Source organism: Spea bombifrons, chromosome 9 (genome assembly GCF_027358695.1).
Source record: "Spea bombifrons isolate aSpeBom1 chromosome 9, aSpeBom1.2.pri, whole genome shotgun sequence".
NCBI classification, from domain to species: Eukaryota; Metazoa; Chordata; class Amphibia; order Anura; family Pelobatidae; genus Spea; species Spea bombifrons.
The window spans coordinates 8,872,685-8,889,905 of record NC_071095.1 but is presented as its reverse complement, the minus strand read 5'-3'; the positions used below and the strand labels follow the sequence as shown (position 1 = coordinate 8,889,905).

Sequence of the window (17,221 nt, the reverse complement as noted above, 5' to 3'; positions counted from 1 at the left end):
TCCCTCTTCTCTATAGTAATAGCGCCATGGGTTGGGCTGGAGCTCTATTAGTAAAATCCACCATAATGTAACATCCAGCAGCGTAACTGTTGGGTTTGATGGTTATATTTCCTATTTTTTTTTCCCATTATACAGGTTTGTGACCCGATTTATCGATCTGGATGGCTTAACGTGCATTCTGAATTTCCTGAAAAGCATGGACTACGAAATAGCCGAGTCCCAGATCCATACGTCTCTCATCGGCTGCATCAAGGCGCTGATGAACAACTCTCAGGGACGGGCCCACGTCCTGGCTCACTCGGAGAGCATCAACGTCATCGCGCAGAGCCTCGCCACGGAAAACATAAAGACCAAAGTGGCCGTCCTCGAGATCATGGGAGCCGTATGTCTGGTTCCCGGAGGACACAAGAAGGTGTTAGAAGCCATGCTTCATTACCAGAAATACGCCAGCGAGAGGACACGCTTCCAGGTAACCTGTCCAGGAGCAGTAATGCTGTCCTTCGGCTTGATGGGTAACCATTTATCTTGATTACTGCACCAGTCTCAAAAGGGTGTGAAATAAGGAGACATAATAGAGTGGCCTTCAAACCCAAGACTCCATGTAATGTCCCAAACACACATTTTCTTAGGGACTTTCCACCTGCAACGTGGTCTTCAGAAATACACATTTAACATTTAAGAGGGATTCTTACACTCTTAGCTTGGCTCTTAGCGGACTGCCTCTCTACGCCTCTTACTCGGTTGATTTCAATGTTCCCAAAGTTTCCTTATTTATCGGCTTATCTCATGGAGCCAATGCATCTGCCGGTGGTGTAGATGCCCAGCTATTGGTTTAATCCCAATCTCCCCCTGAGACTCGTGTTTTTCTTTTTACTGAATTAGTGCACATCTGTTCCACGGAATGTTATTTATTATCGGCGTTTAACCGCGGTAAACAGATGACAAAGTCACCTTGGGCGAGACCGGAATTTCTACAGCTTTTTCAGAAAGCTCGGTCTGATCAGAACAAAGGCTTTTTAAAAGTCCATCACGATGGACACCTTGCCCGTTGTCCTTTAGTTGAATGCATTTTTGGAGACGTGGCTTGGATTTAGACCCAGGAACACCATTATTTTGGTTTGGTACCATAATGAAAACAACTGACTTCTTAACAGCAGTTGGTTGCCACCTTTCATATTCATGCAGTTGGATTTGGGTGCAACACCCTAGGGTCGTGCCGATGAATTCTGCTCTTCTCAGCTGTTCAGGTTCACCTTTGAGTTTGTATAAAGCTGGAAAGTTGGCCATATCTCTTTCCTACCCTGGTTATAATGGGTTCCTCCATTGGCAGTGAGGAGTCAGTTGAGTTCCTCTCCTGCAAGCTAGAACGCCCTTGGTCGTATCTGTGTAATTGGGTGGCTAACGCTTAATGTTTGGTTGGGAGAGCCGTGTGAGTCCGTCTTGGGGAGTGAACGTTCGTTGAGTCGGAGTAACCCAACGAGAAATGGTTTTCTGTCTCTTACAGACCTTGATTAATGACCTAGATCGAAGTACTGTAAGATACCGGGACGAGGTCAGTCTGAAGACCGCGATCATGTCTTTCATCAACGCTGTTCTTAGCCAAGGCGCCGGCGTCGTAAGTATATCCTTACCAGCACGTCCAGATACGTCGGCCCCGGTACGCGGAGTCTCCATCCTATTACCTTGTCTGTTTGCAGGAAAGTTTGGACTTCAGGCTTCATCTTCGATACGAGTTTCTAATGTTGGGGATCCAGCCAGTAATTGATAAACTGAGGGAACACGAGAACTCAACGCTAGACAGGTAACTCATTGCCTCGATGGCCTTTTTTTCCCATAAATCTTCCTCTTTTAACTTCTCTTATCTTTTGGGGAACGGACTTGGTGACATAAACGCTGTCACTGATTTCAAATTCTATCAGGAAACTAGACGTTTTGGATAAATCTAAAGATATGACGGTCTACTCTACTCCAACAGCCCAGAAATTTGGTGGCCATTCCATCGTTTTTTAGGCAAATTATTTCTAAATGTTCATGTTGGTGAAAAGAGAGATCCATGTCCTGTTTTTAGGAAGAAATGTAGTAGAAATCAAAATCAATGCATCAAAATCAACCGATAAAATAAAGAATTCAATATAAATAATCGTAAATCACACAAAAACGACCTCAAAATACAAAATCTATATCAAATAGAACACCCTCTCAAGAAATAAAAACAATTTCTTGTTTTATATTCACACAAAATCATGAGTTTCTCTTTTGGCGACTTTTTATAATTTTAATTTATTTTTTTGTTCCATTTTCAAGACATTTAGACTTTTTTGAGATGCTGAGGAATGAAGACGAACTGGAATTTGCCAAAAGATTTGATTTGGTGGGTAACATCGCACCGTAGTTTCTATTTTATTTGTTTGGAGTTGTTTGGTCTCGTTATCTTATTTGCGGTATTTTTTTCCCCCATTTTTTTTTTTTTTTACAGGTTCACATAGACACGAAAAGCGCCACTCAGATGTTCGAGTTGATAAGAAAACGGTTAACGCACACAGAGTCCTATCCGCATTTTATGTCTATACTTCACCACTGCCTCCAAATGCCTTGTGAGTATGCGATGCTCGGGAAACGAGAGCTCCGATTATCGAGAGAGAAAAAAAAAAAAAAAAGGACCAAAAAATAAGAATTTTTAGTGTTTCCTGATATTTTTTTACACCACTTTTTGAAGCATGTAGGCTTTTTGACCAAACCGCAGAGTGTCCCTCTTTGATCCTTCCAATTGGTGCACTTCATACTGATATCCCATAGACAGAATTATTTTTTAGGGCGGTAAAGAAAACTTTAAAAAGTAAGGATATCTATAAAATTAAGACCACTTGAAATTTTTTGGTCCCTTTATTTTCTCTTGACATTTATCGTCTTTTTAAAGCCACCGTAGTTTCTGTTGGATTCTATCTTTCAGTATTATTCTTACTTTTAGAATGTTGCGTTTTGTAACAATTGTCATAGTTTAAAAAAAAAAAAAAAAAAAAGACGTTATATGTGTTATAAAAAGCAAAGGTTTGGTTCCCGCGATGTTCCGGCTTTGAGTCGTGATCCTTGTGTCCCCAGATAAAAGAAGCGGTAACACCGTCCATTACTGGCTGCTCCTGGACCGCATAGTGCAACAAATAGTTATCCAGAACGAGAGAGGACAGGATCCGGACATCTCGCCGCTGGAAAACTTTAACGTTAAAAACGTCGTCCGGATGTAAGTAGCCGCGGTGTTTCTGCTACTTTGTTAGAGCCTCAAACGCAAGATTGGTGGAAAATCCTAAGTACCGGCTAATTATATCAGGGGTTGAATATGGAAATGGATGCCCCCCTCCCCCAACACGAGTTTGACTGATATATATACGACTTTAATTTTCAATCGAGATAATCTAATTTCTTTTCGTTATTGAACTGTCCGCTCAGCGCTGGAGCATAAGAGTGTAAATGACTGTGGTTCCGGTGCTTCTCTTGGATAAAATGCTTTCTCCTCTTGCAGTTTATGTTCCCTTAATGTATTTGAAAGTTCTAGAGTACCTTTTCTTTCTCTTGTAAGTCGTTTATCAATAATATATTATTTATTTATATGAAACATTATCGCAGTGCTCGGCATTCCGTCTTAAGAGCCTGAAAGTGGTCAGGCTTCCTGCGGGTCTAGACGTTGATGACTTTGTTGAGCCGCTCTTACGTCTTCGTCGGCGGTAATGCGGCTTTCTCTCTCGTAGGTTGGTGAATGAAAATGAGGTCAAACAGTGGAAGGAACAAGCTGAGAAAATGAGAAAAGGTGAATTATTTGCCAAAACCAAACCTATGTAAAATGTATGTTATAGAGGCTTTGGCTTTGCTTTGAGTCCGACATGAAGTCCACAATTATTGGAAGCGATGGATTTGAATTAAAATCAATTTAGCCGTTTACATTCTTAATTGGAAAAAAACAAAGAAAAAAAAAAACATTAAGCAAGATATGCAATATAAACCAGTTTTATAGTAAAACGTTTTTTTTTTGGTTCTAGATCACGCAAGTCTAGATAACACTAGGATATTTGTATACTTCATCATATGTTTTCGTTTTAACTTTTCTTAATTTCATGTTTCATATGTTTAATTTTCTTAAGAAATGTTCTAAAAACTTCCAGTTACTCACCATAGACAGACAGTTACTGTGTATCGTAGACGCTCATGGGAGCTTAGTCCAGAAGACTACCTAGAACACAATCACACTGGGGCAATCACACTACTGAAGTTGTGTTTAGACCACATCGTCTATGTATCTACCACATTGAGGGAACTTTGGTTGTTCAAGAAACTCCCTTTACTATCAGAACTCCATGAAGAACCTTGATCAGAAGGCACGCTTCTGCTGGAGAACACCAAAGTCATGAAGGACGCTTTGAACAGCATTAAGTTTTAAAACTGATGTATTGCAGGAAATATTCTCCCCCCAACCGCGACCTTACGGGTGATTCAGTTTACGGCCATTAAAGCTTACCTGTCTCCGTTTTCTCCTCTCCAGAGCATCACGAGCTCCAGCAGAAACTAGAAAAGAAAGAACGGGAGTGCGATGCAAAGACCCAGGAGAAAGAAGAGATGATGCAGACCTTGAATAAAATGAAAGAAAAGCTCGAAAAGGAGTCCACCGAGTACAAGCAAGTGAAGCAGCAGGTGGTCGAGCTCACGGCTCAAATCCAGGAGCTCAGCAGCGTAAGACGTCTCTGTTTACCATACAATCGTAATGTATATGTAACTAATGGGGTGTCTGGGTTCCATTACAGCAAGACCTGCTTCTCTTCCAAAGGTAAAGCCTGTGGTTCTTATGTAATGGGCCCCATACCTTCATTGCGCAAGACACTGTTTAAAGTTAGCATTAAAAGAGTAATTATAGGCTGGTTGAAGTCTTTAAAGCTTACGCAATTTAACATCTCGTCTCATGAGTCTGTGCGCGGAAACGATTGACTAAGACACTCATAGGATTCCAGATGGCCGCTTCTTTGGACTCTTTGGGTTAGTCTTGGGCAATATTGAACACCGCTATGATATAGATATATTAAATACCAGAAACAATGTTAATTATTACAACTCCTCCAACACATTTTACATGTAAGTTCTGGTTTTATTTCAGAGGGCAGTCAGTGCTCCCGTTCCTGGTGGGCCTCCACTTCCTCCTCCAGCACCCGGTGCTCCCTTTTCTTTGCCTTCTATGCCTCCGCCTCCACCACCTCCTTTGCCAGGTGGAATCGCACCTCCACCTCCTCCTCCTCCCGGGGCGCCTCCTCCACCCGGCGGGCCACCTCCTCCACCCGGCCTTTCCTCTTTTGGAGGACTGGGGGGACCACCCAACTCTTTTCTGGGCCCAGCTCTCAAAAAGAAGAATATCCCACAGCCCAAAAACCCACTCAAATCCTTCAACTGGTCCAAGCTTCCAGAGGTAAGAAGTAATTATTATATACGTGTTTCTAAAAACATATCCCGTCCTCGATTGAAAAGAAACCTGTGACGATCTTCTGATCGGTTCTCACGTTTTTGACTCGCTGCTGAATATAAACACCTAGATTTTATATTTTCCTCCGTAGAACAAGTTGGAAGGAACCCTGTGGGTCGACGTCGATGATGGAAAAGTCTTCAAGATCTTGGACCTCGAAGACATTGAGCGCACTTTCTCGGCTTACCAAAGACAGCAGGTATTGGTCTGTTTTGTTGGGGCGCGCCGGTGAGATCCACCGACCACCGGACAAAGTGTTCTTCAGCCGAGAGGGCAAACTGCTTACAATGCTTTCTCCTGTAGGGGACGTTCTGTACGAGAATTATTTAATAAAGGTTTAGTTTAGTAACAGAACGAAGGTTCCGTAACAAACACAAGCTCTTTACGCCACGCGGAACGTAAACATGTCACTAACATGATTGGTCTCGGTCCGCAGTAGAAGGATGGCGATGTCATCATTATAAATTTCTAACAACATTAGGTTCTAGATCCTGTTGATTTTGCATGCTTTCACAATTCGGCTTAATCCCGATAGAAGTTTTTTATTTAATTATTTTTTTTTTTTTGCTTTTCTGCTTCTTTTTTTTTTAAATGAATTTAATCTTAATGCCTCTCTGTCACGAGCCGCTCTGAAATGTACCGATTCACCTTGCTGACTCTGCTTTGGCTACTCTCTGTCTCTTTCTATTTGCTGTGGCCACTGAATTGCACGCAATGATTCACGCCATTTCCCACGCTTGCCTATCGGCCGCAGGATTTCTTCACGAGCAGCAGCAACAAACAGGTGAGTGCTGAGCCGCTGCTTAAACGCCTGCCAAAATCCCGATAATTGTCGTTAATCTAAAAACCGAACTCGCCGATGAGCGCCAAAATGATAGGTGGGGGGGGTAAAAAAAAATGTCCGCCATGCAAGTCATGGCAAAAAAAAAATTCTAGATGCCAACTCCAGGCATAAAAAAAAAAATATGAAAAAATGTCAGGATGTGGTTGTCTTGGAAAAATGAATGATGTGGTCATACCTGGGCGCTGTTAGGGTTTTTGCCTCAATCTCGGAGTGAAGGGGCAGATTCTGGTGGTCACACAGTCTGACTCCTTCCTATTCACCCCCCCCCGTGGTGATATATATAAGACTCCCTCAGTATGTTATGGTTGATATCCCTGCTTGAATGCAGGTGACTCCACTAAATGCATCTTTAAATGACAACAAGTCAGGGTTTCCATGAGGGCCGTTTGGGTAACACATTGGTGGGTGGCTACATGGAATCTTCGCGACGGGCTATTAAAGGGTTAATATTTCCCCGAGAGTCTCGGCTCATTTAACGAGTTCCCAGGTATGATTTATGACGCCCGCTTGTTGCTCGAAACCATTACTCTGCACCTGGACAAAAAAGGGATTTTTAGCTAAAAAATATGTTGGGCTACTTATATTCTTCAACTTTTTTTCAATGCTAAATAAAGACGACTTCTAAGGCTCTTGTTTATTTTAAACACACAGACGCTCTTAAGAAGAGAGACGTTTAATACCCCGGTAATGAGCGATCAGCGTTAATATATATATATTGTTATGTTTTTAATAACCCGTGTGCTGTAATCGTGCATTTAATACATTTATATATTTTTTAACGGATTCTAAACCGCGCATTTTTATTTATTTTTTTTAATATTTTTTTGGGGGAATTCTTAACAATTCTAACAAGTTTGCAGTTTGCAGAAATTAATACGAATTTAAAGGAACAGTAACGCTTAAAGTGGCTGCGACGTAAACGGAATCATTTAGATTTTTTTTTTTGCCCACCTGAAAGTCTTTGGAATGGTCGGAACCTCTCTATATATTGATATCGGGTTCCGTGACATCGCCAAAGCCCTCTTGGGTCAGGAGAACCATATTTTTGAAAGTCCAGCTGCCCGGTTTAGGAACCTGGAGCTCCTCAAGGTTCTAGAGAATCTTTAATACCCCTGAAATGGCTGATCGTATCATCGCTATTGGCTGTGCTGTTCCTTTAATACCTCGATGTTGCTTTTATTGACCGCCGATAACGTTTGCACGTGGACTTTCCAGAAAGAAACCGAGTCCAACGACGATACCCTTGGGTCTAAGATGAAGGTGAAGGAGCTCTCGGTGATCGATGGAAGAAGAGCCCAAAATTGTAACATTCTCCTGTCCAGGTACGGCATCGTCCTGCGCGCGACGCGAGTCCGTTGCTCATTAACGGACCCCCTCATTATATGATGGCTGGAGTGCTGAGAAGACCTTTGATGAGACAGAAGTCCTGTTTTACTATTGTTGGCCGGGAGCGGCGGGTTTTCCAGCCCCGTATTGCCAGCTTTTTTGGCTCCGCCATCGCCCGCATTGTTAGCCGAATACGTGTTTGACGTGGGGGGGGGGGTGGATAAGCGGGACAGGGGTCTGAAATGCCGGCAAATTCTGTTTCTACGGATGAAACTTGACTCCGCGCTTCACACGGAAATCAGACGTACCTCCGCTGGCACGTAACGCTGTTTGCTTAACGAAACGCAAGTATTTCTGTAGAATAACAATAGTCGCTGGGAGGAACGCGTTCTTCTGCAATGCGCACCGCAGACGCGTTGTAATGGTTGTGCCGCCGGTGATACGTTGGCCTTATCTGGGAGAGTTTACCCAGACACGTCTTCCTTATCGAGGTCATATTTCCATCTTTAGAAACAAGTTGGAAACGCTTCGAATCAGATACGTCATTAGAGAGCGGGAGAAATGTCTATTCTTTACGGCCTTTCCAATGAAAGGCTTTGGCGTCACCAGTCTGGCAGGTAGATTTCTTCTGGGCTTCTATGTCCTCGGCTATGGAAAGCTGGAGCCGCTGCCGTCCCCGACAGACAACTTTGTAGAGGAACCACAGAGAGTAAACCCCCCATTATGAAACCCGGCGATCCTTTTCTGTGGTCCTTTCCTGCTAAACTAAAGGAAAAAACGGTCATAAGAAGACAAGTCCTTATAAAATAGTCTAGACACTTCCATAATAAATTACAAAATGGCCGGTATTCATATATATTTTATTTATCTATACATTATACAGGGCCAATCAAGCCCTGCTTGCAACAGAAGCTCCCTAGGGTGTTAACCCTTTCGTAATCTGTAGTGAAGTCAAGGAGCTGAAACACAAACTCTCCTCAACTTAGAGAAGCAGAAAATCGTGTAGAGATACCCTCAAAAAAATTCTGAGCTCCTAGAAAAGACTTGGGGTCCAATGAGGGACTGGGCAACCTAAACAGGGACACTTGGGAGATATACTTGTCCAGTTTTGACAATTAGAGAAGTGCTTCTTTCTCATGGGTTAATCGTAAAACCCATATTCCAGGAATGCCCTCTTGCAGCCGCCGGCGGCGGACCGGGGCCTGTATCTACTCGCTCCGTAACGCGCTAACATTCTTGCTACAAAGTAAACAGCGATCTCCGAAGGAGAGGACGCCGAGACTTGTAGCGGGTTATCCTAGTCTGCGGTTCTTCGCGATGAGCAATCCATTGATTGACAGGCTGCCGACGGGCAGTAATTCTACAGATACGTAGCGGGAGGTTTATCACCCGACCGCAAACGTCGTTTTCTCTTTTTCTGCAAAATTCCTCCGTTTTTGTTTAAATTGTGAAATATGTTTTTGAGAAACCAAATAGTTGAATTTTCCCCGAGTAGTCGATTTCAGGGAACCTACTAGTTAAGGGATTGCCAAAGCAGGCAGTTCTTGCACTCACATTCCCATCATCCCTGGAGGATGATGGGCATTGTGAAGGGGAGACCTGCTTGACGGGCGTCCCTCGGGATATACCGTCATGATGTGTGCCGACAGTGTACTCAATCATCGCCTCCGTCTGCCGACCTCTTGCCTTTCTTCGTGTTCACGGTAATTTTCTTTTCTAGAATGTCTCGGGGTATTAAATATCTCGGTAAGAGAAGAAACGTCCCGTCTTTATGTTGTTTTAACGCATGACCTGCGCTGTTTGGAATCTTACAGACTCAAGCTGTCTAATGAAGAGATTAAGCGTGCGATCCTGTCAATGGACGAGCAGGAGGACCTGCCGAAGGACATGTTGGAGCAGGTGAGGGTGACACAAGAATCCGCCAATCTTCCTTGAATTTGTCATTTCCTGACCCCGCGTCTGTCAACCTCCCAAACGCCGCCTTCTCATAACCCCAGGTCAAAAAAAAATTAGACGTCTCCTATTAGCCAACATGACCTCTGGGAAATTAATATTGAGACACCAACACTACTGAGATAGGGCGATAGATGAGTAGAACAGGTGGAGGACGATGGTCAACTTAGGTCTTCACCAGTTTATAATTGTAGTGAGGACTTTCCCTCCATGAGTAACCAGAGCGATCTCTATTGATGTCTCTTCAGCTCCTGAAGTTTGTCCCGGAAAAGAGCGATATCGATTTGCTGGAGGAGCACAAGCACGAGCTGGATCGCATGGCCAAAGCCGACCGCTTTCTCTTCGAGATGAGCAGGTATATCGTACTCGTACACTACGAAGCTGAAACGCGTGTTGGACCCTCGTGTCGGTCTCATCCAACCATTAGGCCTTGGTTCCATAGACTTCCCCCCCATCACAGAACAAGCAGTACGGAATATACCGTATTTGCTCGATTATAAGACGAGGTTTTTTTCAGAGCAAATGCTCTGAAAAATAACCCTCGTCTTGTAATCGGGGTCGTCTTCTAATCAGACCTCAAATGAGGTCTGACTATTAGACTAAGATCCAGATCCCCCGCATCGCTGCAGGGGACCTGGATCCTCCTGTATGGTAACCTCAGCTGCTGCCGGCGTCTATCACCGAGCGCCGGCGAAAGTGCCGGCAGCAGCCGAGGTTGCATAAGCGCATACCCCGGGATAGCCCGCCCACTGTGGGGAAGCAGAGCCGGTTGGGGAGATTCCTCCAGAAGACCGGAACCCGGCGGTACTGCGCTGTCCCTGCACAGACCTCTTCAATTTTCTGGAGGAGGTGGGGCCTAGCGGGGTCACACAGCGTCATGCTGTAATCCCGCGGGAGCTGCAGCAAGCGCCTGCTGAGGCATCACGGTGAGTGAAGTGCCTGAGTGGGTAGTTAAGTGTCTGGGTGGGTAGGTAAGTGTAAGTGTCTGGGTGGGTAGGGAAGAGTCTGGGTGGGTAGGGAAGTGTAAGTGTCTCAGTGGGTAGGTAAGTGTCTAGGTGGGTAGGTAAGTGTAAGTGTCTCAGTGGGTAGGTAAGTGTCTGGGTGGGTAGGTAAGTGTCTGGGTGGGTAGGTAAGTGTAAGTGTCTGGGTGGGTAGGTAAGTGTAAGTGTCTCAGTAAGTGTCTCAGTGGGTAGGGAAGTGTAAGTGTCTCAGTGGGTAGGTAAGTGTCTGGGTGGGTAGGTAAGTGTAAGTGCCTGAGTGGGTAGGTAAGTGTCTGGGTGGGTAGGTAAGTGTCTGGGTGGGTAGGTAAGTGTAAGTGTCTCAGTGGGTAGGTAAGTGTCTGGGTGGGTATATTAGTGTCTGAGTATGTAAGTGTCCCCCTATATGCCACTCTGTCCCATGATATGCCTTTTAACCCCCTATATGCCAGAGTGGCATATAGGGGGTTAAAAGGCATATCATGGGACAGAGTGGCATATAGGAGGGTATAAGGCATGCCTGGGGGCAGATGTGCATAACTGGAGGGCAGGTTGGTAAATAAAAGGAAATTAAAAACAAACAAATAGTTTACATGAATTATTATTTATTTACTAGTAAAACTTTTTTCCTATGGGGTCGTCTTATAATCAGGCTTTTTCTTTTTTTCCTAAATTAATATTCAGATTTTGGGGGGTCGTCTTATAATCGGGGTCGTCTTATAATCGCGCAAATACGGTAATATACATCATGGAGTCATTGACTCAACCCTTTCGTCTTCCATTATTCATGAGTGGCCTATTGGTCAACACTTTACCCATGCAATACATATTATGGAATAGTATTAAGGTCCCCCTATAGATGCTCCAACTACCAGTCTTACCAGTACTGGCTATACCCATGGCGCTCCCCCTATGACCTTCTCCGGCGTTTTATGATGAAATGTTCTTGGGGTTGTCCGGTATAACCACACGCCGCGGAGATGGGAATGTAACGGTGAAGCCGTCATCCTTCCATAAACCGTTTTAGGAGTAACTGAAGCAGATTTCCTTTCTGGAAAGCAACCACCGGCGACCGTATACAGAATGGCGCGCTGAGACGTACGCCTCCTGAAACGTTTTTTTGGCTAATTCACGTACAATCTCTATTTTTTTTCAGGATTAATCATTATCAGCAGAGGCTTCAGTCGTTGTACTTCAAGAAGAAGTTTGCTGAGAGAGTCGCTGAAGTCAAACCAAAGGTGGAAGGTAAAGCTGTGTGTGAATCGGGGTTTACCTCACACAACCTCACGTCCATCGAGCTCCAGCATGGTGGGCCGTAGGCTTTTCCTCGTGTTCCACCCAATTTGGGTATTTTAAGGTTCTGTCATTATTGTTACTATAAACAAGTTCCTGGCGTTAATTGACCGCGATCATTTTGGACTTGTAGTAGGGTTCCAACACCCGCGGGAGATCCGGCCACCGTACTCCACACCCTCCATATTGTCACTGCCATCGCCGCTGTTTTTTGCAGAAAAGAATACGAAAACCAGCCCAGCTGTCCCAAAAATGAATCTGTCACTTTTTTTTTTTTTTTTTTAATACAGCGATCCGTTCTGCTTCCAAGGAGGTTCTTCAGAGTAAGAGCCTCAAGCAGTTCTTGGAGGTTGTCCTGGCTTTCGGCAACTACATGAACAAGGGCCAGAGAGGGAATGCCTATGGGTTTAAAATCTCCAGCTTAAACAAGATTGCTGATACCAAATCCAGTATTGACAAGTAAGTCATGGAAAGAGTCCAGTGGCATTAACTACGACTCCATGATTTAATATATATATATATATTTGGTGTTTTTATCCCCAAAAAAGGACATTCTATTGGTTGATCCTTGAATTTTAATTTTTTGGGTGTTTTCTTCGAAATACCCTGTCCAATCCCACTCTTTCCCTTTATCGGCATATGTTTAATTTCAGAAACATCACCCTTTTGCACTATCTCATAACGGTTGTGGAGACAAAGTACCCAAAAATATTAAACCTGCACGATGAGCTACGAAACATTCCGGAAGCCGCGAAAGTCAAGTGAGTAACCATCGTTTTGCCACAAAATGTCATCATTTTACGTAGAAATTCTATCAAAGTTTTGTTCGTTTTAAGATAAATATATACAAAAAAAGTAGTTTTAACCCATTTCCATTACGGTGCTAATTCTATGACTAATAGCCAGTTGAGGTTGACTTTTATCCCCCCCCCCCACCCCAGACATCCTTAAATTCTTTTCTCATGGGAATACGTTTTAAGATTAAATAATCTCTTGAGTTGGGAGATAAATCCCTATTTTTTCCCCAAATTTATCTTATTTCGCATGCTGTGTGTTTTTCTGTGATTAATGGAACAGAGAAAATAAAAAAAAAAAAACAAAAAAAAAAAACAAAGATAAATTCTAAAACTGCCTTAGAACTTCGGGAAATCTATTTATTTAACAAGATCTGGGTTAACGAGGCGGAAAAATTGTTAGAATAAATCTTGGTGCGTTAGTCAGAATTGTGGCCCCCCCAAAAAAATCTACGTTCCGTTGTTTTAAGTGTCGGGCCCCAGTCTATCATTTTGAATTGCACGTAGTCTCCACGTCGTAAAGTTAGGCGGGACTCGTAACTTTGTCCTCTTATTTTCAGTATGACCGAACTGGATAAAGAGATCAGCACCTTGAGAACAGGTTTAAAAGCCGTGGAGAGCGTAAGCACCTTTAGTTTTACTCTTCAAGCCCTGGGGATCGCTTTGTTTCACTTCCTCGGGCTCAGTGGTTGAGAAGATGGTGTTGACCTTCATGTATGATGATGGGCGTCTGTGTGGTGGCCCGCGGATGGGATGAAGGAAACGTAAAGAGGAAACGGCCAAAAATTGGGAAACATGGGAGTAATAGGAAAAAATCACATAATTTTCAGGGGAAATATCTAGAGGGATTTTTGTTATTTAAAAAAATCGAAGATCTGGTAAAACTGAGCGTTGGCTTTATGGATGTCCTCCTGTCTAGGAGCTGGAGTATCAGAAGACTCAGTCCTCCCTGCCCGGAGACAAGTTCGTTTCCGTGGTCAGCCAGTTCATCACCGTGGCCGGATTCAGCTTCTCCGACGTCGAGGACCTCCAAGCAGAAGCCAAGGAGCTGGTGAGTGGCCGAGCGCGGTCCGTTTAGGACCCTAACTCTGAATCTCGATGGGTATTAAGGTCGTTGGCGCGACTGACCCGGCTTCCGTAGCTCGCCGTTCCCAGGACCCGAGTGTCCTTAGTAGGGGTGGAAATGGCAGATCGGGACGTCGCGTGCCGGCGCTCAGTAAGGACGCCGGCGAGTAAGTAACCCCAGATATCGCGTGCTGGCGTTACGGGTTAAACTCGCTCCGTCTAACAGATGTCCAAACGCGGCCACCAAATGCACATTTGGTTTTAATAGGAAGCCACGGGGTGTAATGGAGAGCGTGGACCAAGACGGCTTCAAAGTATCGCCGCGAGGCGTTCTCCCCGCTCCTGCGGTGTTAACGGCCGGGTTTATGCGGGGAGGGCCGGCCGTCTTTGATGATGAAAGGTTAAGCGGTGGTAAAAACCCGACCACATGTGCGAAATATCTGGTCTGGGACTCTTCTCCAGTAAGCAGAGACGCGGCGTGGGGAACGCGGCTTCTGTTTAACGAACCTGCGCGGCTGTAATGGAGATGAAGATGAACCACTGTGTTTTCCCCCAAAACCTAAATTTCATGGTTTTATATACTAAACCCGCTTGCCAAATTCCCCCTTGACTTGACTTTGTTGCGTTGATAACGAAAGCCGCCGTTCCGCCTGCGACGGTTCCGTTGACGCCTCCTGCTTTCTCGTTTTATCTAGTTCGTAAAGTCGGCCAAGCACTACGGAGAGGAGGCCAACAAAATGCAGCCGGATGAGTTTTTTGGCATGTTTGATCAGTTTCTTCAGGCGTTGTCGGAAGCCAAGCAGGAAAACGAGAACATGAGGAAGAGGAAGGAGGAGGAGGAACGCAGAATACGCATGGAAGCCCAGGTCAGAAACGCTTTATGGGGGGGGGGGGGGTCTCCTTTCAATGGTTGAGTCATTTCCGCGTTTATTGGCTCACTCAATGCCATTAGCAGAGAATGTGGTTGCTTTCCTTTCACTTGATTTAGTCGTGAAAGGGACCACCAAACCTTAAAAGTATGGCGTCCCCAGAGATCTATAAGAAAGTAGCTCGTAGTTCAGAAATTACAGGCTGCTTTCTCTTGGGACGTTACTTGTTTTTCTTTAGGCAGGGATCTGCTGATCGGTTCCTGCGGTGATCGATATGATTTCTATTGATAAAGAGGATCTTAACTCAACCGATTTAGAATGAAGATGAGCGTCTCTCGTGTAAGAAGGTGGCGGGCTGAGACCCTCGTTCTGGTTCTGCAGCCCATCGGGGTTTTTTGTGGGGCAGCTACAGTCAGACGGGGTATAATCTCGTACAATGGAGTACCTTAAAGCAGATATAACAGCCACAAGTAAAGGGAAGGCTGGTTGTGGATGATAAGAGTTACGTTGCACCGATATTTAGGCAGCCGCCTCCGGTTAAGAAAGAGGGGGCTCCATTTTTCTGGCGTGAAGTCATCGGAGTGATGAGAAAACTGATATTCCCGTCTCCGCGTGTTTAGTGTCAGCGAGTTCATCCGTTTTAATTAACGTGATTGAGCGAGTCTGAAATTGTGCAAGAAAACCACCAGATTGTCCAAAAACAAGAAAGAAAAAAAAACGGGCAACATCTTTAGGCAATCAAGGATTTTAACTCCCCGGAGCCCACGCAGCTCGGTGATTTAGGGCTGTCCAGAGACCATGTAACGATACATTAGAACCGACGTTCATGTTCTGCGGTTACAACGTCTCTGTGTCAATGTCAGTGAAGCTCGGAGCAAATCTCCGGCATGGGGGGGGGGGTCGTCTCACCATTGTAGACCAACGGGGTACTTCTGATGATGTCATATCCCAAAACAGGGTTTGTACAACGCCATGAAGACCCGTGTCGGTGGTTTTGCTGGGGCGTTGTTGTTCATACCCATGCCTGGGCCCTTTCCAGGTTTTATCTAGAGTCTCCGGGCGAAGCGATGCTTCCCTGAGTCTCTGGGTCGGCGTCTTTTCCCTCGGCAGAGGAGCCCCCAGCCTGTGTTCCACCTACCCTCTGTTCCCATTAAAGACGCTCCATGTTGGAGAGTAATCCCTTCTCCCGCAGAATGGGAGAGCCGGCAGGTAACTCTCCAAAAATGACCAAAAATCTGTTTTCTTAACTATAAAATGTCTTTTTTTTTGCTTCCAGCTCAAAGAACAGCGAGAACGGGAACGCAAAGCCCGGAAGGCCAAGGAGAACGGCGAGGAAGAAGGCGAGTTCGACGACCTGGTTTCGGCTCTGCGGTCGGGCGAGGTCTTCGACAAGGACCTTTCCAAACTGAAACGCAACCGCAAGCGCATAGCCAGCCAGACGACGGAGAGCAGCCGCGAGCGGCCGGTGACCAAGCTCAATTACTAGAGACCTTTCCTCGCCTTCCGTCACACTGCCTTCAGTTACCCGTGTGAGAGGGAACATGCGTGTATATATGTACTTTATGTAATATAGCGTGTGGGCATATGTATGTGCATAAAGCTACTTGTGCACACATATATGTATATAGTTTGGGGTGCGTCCATGCACATGCTGTATGTGTTGTTACGGCAGTATTATGTATATATGTGTATAGAAGTCTTAACACATGTATACATAGCCGCTGCGGAGGTTTGTTCCTTTTGTCTCTTTTTTTTTTTTTTTTTTTTTTTTCTTCCTAAAATGGAAGAGACTTTATATATTTTTTTTATTTTATTTTTTATTATTTTTATTACAATTTTTAACTTTTTTCGTGCAGAAGCACAAATAATATATTCTGCAGATTAACGGCAGATTAAAAATATGGGGGATTTTTTTTTTTTCATTTTTTTTCAATTTTTTTTTTTCATATTTGATTTCTGGAAAGTGAAATTAGTGATTTGAAAAAAATAGCAAAAAAATAAAAATAAAATAATAAATTACGTATATATTTGGCTTTCGAATACTTGGTGCCGAAACGCGTAATGCTAAAACCTCTGTGCGCCAGGAATATTAAGAAATCTGGCATTTAAAGGGTCAATGGACCAATACCTTAATAGAGCTGTATTGAAATAATTCCTATTACACATGCTGGACACGTATAAAAAAAACTAGCACTGAATATATATATATATAGGTTAAATGGGTCATCTTGCTACCACCAAACGCGTCGGTCTGTATATTGTGGGCTGGTTCCAGGTTTTCTCGCGAGTTACGCTAATATAGAAGGTTTTGGTTAAAATTGACGGTCAAATTTATCATCGCCTTGTCGGGCAGCTGTAAAGAAAATTTACAAAAAAATAAGTATTTTTATACTCTACAATTTTACTGGCGCTCCCAAAACGCGTCGGGGTTTCTCATTGGTTTAAAAGAATTTGCTTCTTTTTTTTAGTAATCGGATTATTCCTTGTGTTTTGGTGCAAAGTTACAAATTAACTGATTATCAAAGTGACCGATTGTGAGTCTGTTGGTGCTGCACGCCTCTCAGGGACCGCGATTAACCTCTTAATGTCTCTGCCATCTGTGT

General features: G+C 44.2%; 1 protein-coding gene across 3 annotated transcripts in view; it reads left to right on the top strand.

The window, feature by feature from the left end:
- The window catches only part of DAAM1 (dishevelled associated activator of morphogenesis 1), a 63,185-nt gene extending 46,644 nt beyond the window's left edge, over positions 1-16,541 (top strand). For 2 of the 3 annotated variants that reach the window (XM_053475532.1, XM_053475533.1), the window contains exons 6-26: positions 136-469; positions 1,505-1,615; positions 1,698-1,801; positions 2,305-2,371; positions 2,477-2,594; positions 3,100-3,238; positions 3,744-3,802; positions 4,532-4,719; positions 5,138-5,443; positions 5,589-5,696; positions 6,252-6,281; positions 7,557-7,663; positions 9,482-9,566; positions 9,869-9,975; positions 11,754-11,842; positions 12,181-12,349; positions 12,544-12,651; positions 13,245-13,305; positions 13,604-13,735; positions 14,445-14,615; positions 15,895-16,541. In XM_053475532.1, coding sequence (XP_053331507.1) covers positions 136-469; positions 1,505-1,615; positions 1,698-1,801; positions 2,305-2,371; positions 2,477-2,594; positions 3,100-3,238; positions 3,744-3,802; positions 4,532-4,719; positions 5,138-5,443; positions 5,589-5,696; positions 6,252-6,281; positions 7,557-7,663; positions 9,482-9,566; positions 9,869-9,975; positions 11,754-11,842; positions 12,181-12,349; positions 12,544-12,651; positions 13,245-13,305; positions 13,604-13,735; positions 14,445-14,615; positions 15,895-16,104 — 2,803 coding nt within the window. In that variant the 3' untranslated portion in view covers positions 16,105-16,541. The remainder of the gene's footprint in view (positions 1-135; positions 470-1,504; positions 1,616-1,697; positions 1,802-2,304; positions 2,372-2,476; positions 2,595-3,099; positions 3,239-3,743; positions 3,803-4,531; positions 4,720-5,137; positions 5,444-5,588; positions 5,697-6,251; positions 6,282-7,556; positions 7,664-9,481; positions 9,567-9,868; positions 9,976-11,753; positions 11,843-12,180; positions 12,350-12,543; positions 12,652-13,244; positions 13,306-13,603; positions 13,736-14,444; positions 14,616-15,894) is intronic. The other variant, XM_053475534.1, reaches the window with a different exon arrangement.
- Positions 16,542-17,221: the final 680 nt, after the last annotated feature.